The following is a 5,543-nucleotide window of genomic DNA, read 5'->3' on the forward strand; positions in this document are numbered from 1 at the left end:
TCAGCAGGACATAGAGCATGTTAGTGACAGGGATGGCTGTGGTAGGTAGGTGATAAGGCTGGAGGTAGGAGGGGGTCTTGTACAGTTTCATGCTGACATTGAAGTGTCCTTCTCTGACCACAAACTGCACCAGCCTGAGAGGAGAGGAGGAGACCTCATGAGCAGAACAAGAAGGCAGGAGGATGTAGCAGAAATCAGGCCACTAGCCCAGGTGTGCTGTGACCCCCAACACAGGAAGGCTATTGCAGTGAACCCAGAGGAGGCCACGGAGATGATCCAAGGGCTGGAGCAGCTCTGCTCTGGAGACAGGCTGGGAGAGTTGGGGGTGTTCTGCCTGGAGAAGAGAAGGCTCCAGGGAGACCTTAGAGCACCTTCCAGTGCCTGAAGGGGCTCCAGGAAAGCTGGGGAGGGACTTTGGACAGTGGCTTGGAGTGAGCAGATGAGAGGGAACAGTTTTAAGCTGAAAGAGGGGAGATTTAGAGTACATACTTGGAAGAAATTCTTCACTATGGGGGTGGTGAGACACTGGCCCAGGTTGCCCATGGAAGCTGTAGCTGCCCCATCCCTGGAAATGTTCAAGGGCAGGTTGGATGGGTCTTGGAGCAATCTGGTCTAGTGGGAGGTTTCCCTGCCCATGCAGGGAGTTGGAACTAGATGATCTTTAAGGTCCCTTCCAACCCAAACCATTCTATGATTCCATGATTCTATGACTCTGGATATACCTCTGCTCCCGAGCTTGGTGAGAGCCAGGCCCTGACCTGCCTCTCAGTTCCCTGTGTCTGCTCCACATGCTCACAGAGGCACGTGACTCCAGGGGCTCCCACTGACCTGCTGGGCTACAAGAAATGCAACCCAGGGGTTCCTGACCTGCACTTCCACAGGGGCCTGGTGGGGGCATCTTGCAGTTCCCAACCTTTATGTTTTGGCTAGCTGGTTTCAAGCAGTGAGGATAAGAGAATGGTTAGTGCCCCAGTTTGGCTGTCCCAGGCCCAAACCTTGGGTTGAAAAGCAAAGAGGGCAAAAGAAAGGGAGGAACCCTGATGTGGCATTGCTCCCAGAGCTCCCTAGTGGCTCCCCAGGGCCTTTGCAGATCACCTCATTGAAGGCATCTAGTTTTCCTGCAAGCTCCAAGGTACCATGTCAGCAACCAGATGAAGAGGGACCACTCACTTGTCAACTGCAGTGAGAGAAAAGGGCAGTTTCACCACCTGCTCGTAGGCGTAGAGGCAGGAGAAATGCACCTCCAGCTGAAAACTCCTGGAGATCACCCCCTGGACTGCTTCCCGCTCCGACTTGATGACGTTGGAGTACGACACGTGGGAGCTGTTTTGCTGGAATGACACAAAAACCAAGTCTCCAGACCCTGTCTAAATCCATACACAGAGCTTCAAACTCCAGTTCAGATGGTGCAACCCAGCTACAGCTGCTCTAGGCTTCCTGGATATTTGCTGGGGTTTTCGCTCAAGACCTGTTTCCAGGGGCTACTGGCAACCATCACTGGAGGAGCCAGCACACTGAACACTAGCGAGGGCCCTCATGTGCAAGGCTCAGCTGGAGCACCAGTTTCTCTGCCCCCTCTGTGACTCACACACCCAGTGAGGGACCATGGGGCAGTGGCCAGGGCTGCAGAGATCAGAAGGTGCTGCCAGAAAGCCGTGGGTTATCATCAGCCACTAAAGAGCACACTTGAGACTTCCATGCTCTGCTGAAGAAGACAAGATGTGCTGCCAGTAGGGCTTTGGTGGAGGCAGGAGAGCTTTCTGACAGTCCCCACGGTAGCCTGTCAAGGGGAACGAGAACTTTACAGCAACCAGATATAAAAGGAAAAGTCTCTGGTTCTTCCCTTTGCTGTCCCCACTCCACAAGTATTCTCCTCTCACAGCTTCAGGACTAAGCAGAGAGGCTCTGCTGGATCCTCACCTGGATTATTGAGCCACAGGCAGTGTGGTTTTCACCTGTGAGAGTGGCTGCAAAAAACATCTCGCCCTCTTCTTCCCTTTCTGAGACCTTGCATGCCTGGTTCTTCAGGTGGACAAGCTCCCGGGGGATTTTCAAGAGGTCAAACACCTCCTTCCTCACCATCATCTTCATGTGCTCTTCCTCACAGGCCAATTTGAGTATCACATCTGGGGGAAAAAGCCATCTGCAATAGCAATAAGGAAGAAACCTGAAGGAGCCCTAGGGTCAGCTATGGGATGGTGCAGTCCCACTGAGCTCTACAGCCCCTCATCCCAGTCCTGTTGGAGGCTGTTCGCAGGGCTCTTCAGAGCAAAAGGGGCAAAAGACAAACCTTTGCGAATGAGCAGAATGAGCAGAATTAATGGGGATCTTTTGTGTTGTACTGGTTATCTGAGACCTGCACAAGTCCATGGCTGTCCCTACTCTGAGCAGACACTGTCCTTAAGCTCAAGACACCAAAGGCTGATGTCATGAGTCTGGCCACTTTCTAGGGCTACCTACGGAATCCCTGCAGCCTGCCAAGGGCACCACATGGGGTTCCTCTTCTTCAGGCAGAGAAAGAACAGTTTTTGGCCAGTGTCTGGAAGGAGCCCTCACTTAGCTGTGCTGGGGTCCGTGTGGTTGTAGCGAGACTGGGAGGCAGCCGTGCTCCACATGCCCTGCTGCACAGCTACACCAACACATGGCTTCTGGACAGCCAAGGGCTCCTTCTTACAGGAACTAAGACTTTTGGGGAAGAAGAACACAGTCTGTGACTAGCCTTGTACCAATGTGTAGTCAGGACATGGTGGTGTTAGGGAATGCACCAGGAGCTGGGAAGTCCTCCTGGAGGAGCAGCACACCCTGCCCACCACCCTTCCCTCTGGTGTCTGTGGGCAGACTAGGGAGGGCTCACCAGCATCCTCAGCCTTACCTTGGCAGAACACCCCCATGAAGCCTGGTTTGCAGCTGCAAACTGCTTTGTCCTCCACTGCCTGGCAGTGCCCCTGGTGCTGGCATGGGTTTGGCAGGCAGGCATCCAGGCTCCTCCTGAGGTGGGGGGCAACCTCCCTCCTGGGGCCATGGGGGCTGGACAGCTCACCTGCAGCAAAGGAACAGCCAGTGAGCTGAAATGCAGCAAGAATATCTCCCCTATGAGAGATGTGAGAGCAAACTCATGCCATGGTGTGAAGCCTTGCCCAGATCCAAGGGTTGAGATCCTCACTTACAGCCAAAGTAGGCTCATCTGAGGAAGATCCTGTCACAGCTCACCTGGGGCTACGTGAGCCTGGCTCAGCCCCAGCATGGCTGTAAGCTGGATCAGAGCTATGGAGCCTGTCAGCAGCAAGCAAGGCTGGTGGCGGCATGTCATAGCACCTCTGCCCATCTCCACTGAATGTGGCTGGGATGGAATGCCAGAGGTGCCTTTTGCTGGCTTGAGCACTCCAGTCCCTGCCCCCTGAGCCCTGCTCTGTTGTTGCCCCATAGCAGCCATTCCCGGTGCCTGGAATAAGGAACCTGAACATGGATCAGGTGAGGGTTTGACCTCTCCTTTCCAAACTACCTATCTGTGACCTGGCAGGGACAGTGTACACAACTCACTCTTGTAGCCTTCGCAGCCAGCCAAGCAGAGGGCAGAGACCAGCAGCAAACACCTCACAGTCCTTCCCTGTAAAAACAAGCAGGCTCTGGGTAATTTGTTTTTTTAGCATGCTCACTGGAGAGGTTTGCAGTCATTCAGAGTCAACCGTCAAGCACAGGTTGATAATTTCTATACTGTATTTCCTCCAGAAACTCCAGGTTCAACGGCACAAAGACATTTCCTATACCAAAGGGCCAGATCAGCAATGCTCTCCCACCCATGGGCTAACAGAAGGGTCAGAAGCTGTCCTGAATTTAGGTAGCTATTCCAAAAAGAAGGGGTAGGAGAAACTAGACCTGCAGGAATAAATCCACATTTCAGTAAGAATTGGCACTGGGAGTAAAACTGCACAGCTGAGGCACCAGTCCAGGCTCCTGAAGAGGAAAGGAGTTTCCTTCCTCCCACTACAGCTCTTTTGAAGAGTTAGGATTTGCAAAGGGATCCTTGCTTTTCCAGTAACCTGTATCATAACAAGGAGGCATGTAACTGCTTCACAGAGTTTTTACCTATTCTTTCCCTTCACGAGATAAAGAAGTTGCTAGTGTTTTCCTAGGATCATTTGGCTTTGCTCCCTGTGGAGCTCTGGTCTGGCAGCACATCGTGTACCCCAAGGGGCTGTGCCCACTGGAGCTCTGGGCAAGGAGGGCTCCTTCCCTGCCCTGCTCCCTGTTTGCTGCAGCAGCTTGGAGAGGTCCCACCAGTGCCAAGATCTCACCCCATTCTCACCCCACTCACCATCACCAGGCCACCCGATGCTCCTTCAGCCACCACTGTCCTGGGTTGCTCTTGTGTTCCCACTGTGGGCCTTATATCAGCAGCTCATCTCTCTCCCCCACGCAAGATTGCACAAGAGCCAGCTCAGCATCCTCCGGCTACCGGGGAGGAGAGGACTCAGCAAAAGTCCATCCTCCGGCACAGGCAGCCCTTCTGATTAGCTCACCAATGCTGACCCAATTCACGACCCTGATGGGATCCCAAACAAGGGGAGTAACTGAAAAATCCCTGGGAATCTGGGGTTTTGCACATCCGACTTCCTTTGCAGCAGTGCTCTTGAGGCAGCAGTAACAACAGATAGGGCAGTGTGCCCACCAAGGCCAGATAAAGGCTCAAGGTGGGTGGTTTCGCAAACATGTTTGACTCAGCTGCTTTTTTAACGACATCTGACATCTTAGATCTGGTGGTACTGGTGAGAGATGGAGGGATGAGGGCTTAGTCCTACCATGCTTTGTGTGAGGAGCCATAACCGGGTGCAATTAGCCCTGATCACTCAAAGTTTTGCTTCTTGATTGGTGATAACTCTGTACACTCTCACAGCTGCAGTTGCTACAGTCACCTTAAAACAAAGGTGAACATCCAGCCATCCAAGTTTCTTCCTAACCATTGTGAAAACCAGAAAACAAAGGTGTTTAGCACCTTCCCCAGTCTACCGCTTAGTAACTGCGGATTACCAAAAAAAAAAATAAAATACAAAGGCCTCCTGCCGTGCCCTGCTGCCAGCTTTTGGGTGAGAATCTCTGCTTTCAGTTGCATCTTTCACAAATTCACGGGACAGAAGCTTGTACAGACTTGCTTAGAGATGCAAAGCTGCAGGGCCTGCAGGCTGTGAAAGTAACAAAGGAAAAGGACAAGGAATGGGGACAGGAATTTTTTTTTTAAGAGAGTGAAGCTCATGAGCTTCGTGAGCAAGGAGCTGGTGGCACAAGCTGTGCTGGTGGGTGGACTTGGCCCCTTTCCTTCTCATTTCGCCCAAAACTCTTCAGGACGGACGCCGGGGGGGAAGCCCAGGGAGAGACCGACTGGGCCCGAGGGAGGCCCGGGCGGGCCCTGCTGGGGGGAGCGGTGTAGGGCCCAGGGGATAAGCAGGGTGAGCCCCGGGGGGGCCGTGGGGGGGCCGGCGTGGGCTCCGGGAGGGATCAGGGTAGATCCAGGGCGGGCTGAAGAGGCCCCGAGGTGGGTCACAGGG

At 53.5% G+C, this 5,543-nt stretch overlaps 1 protein-coding gene across 1 annotated transcript in view; it reads right to left on the bottom strand.

The window, feature by feature from the left end:
- LOC104394752 (uromodulin-like) overlaps nucleotides 1-4,747 on the bottom strand; it is a 7,197-nt gene extending 2,450 nt beyond the window's left edge. Inside the window, 6 exon segments of the mRNA XM_010004387.1 lie at nucleotides 1-134; nucleotides 1,171-1,331; nucleotides 1,921-2,126; nucleotides 2,873-3,040; nucleotides 3,541-3,607; nucleotides 4,670-4,747. The exon segment at nucleotides 1-134 is cut by the window's left edge and continues 17 nt beyond it. Of these exon segments, the coding sequence (XP_010002689.1) occupies nucleotides 1-134; nucleotides 1,171-1,331; nucleotides 1,921-2,126; nucleotides 2,873-3,040; nucleotides 3,541-3,607; nucleotides 4,670-4,747 (814 nt within the window).
- Between the last annotated feature and the right edge of the window lie 796 nt (nucleotides 4,748-5,543).

The sequence above is a fragment of the Chaetura pelagica genome, unplaced genomic scaffold, assembly GCF_000747805.2.
Source record: "Chaetura pelagica isolate M959 unplaced genomic scaffold, ChaPel_1.0 scaffold379, whole genome shotgun sequence".
Taxonomy (NCBI): Eukaryota; Metazoa; Chordata; class Aves; order Apodiformes; family Apodidae; genus Chaetura; species Chaetura pelagica.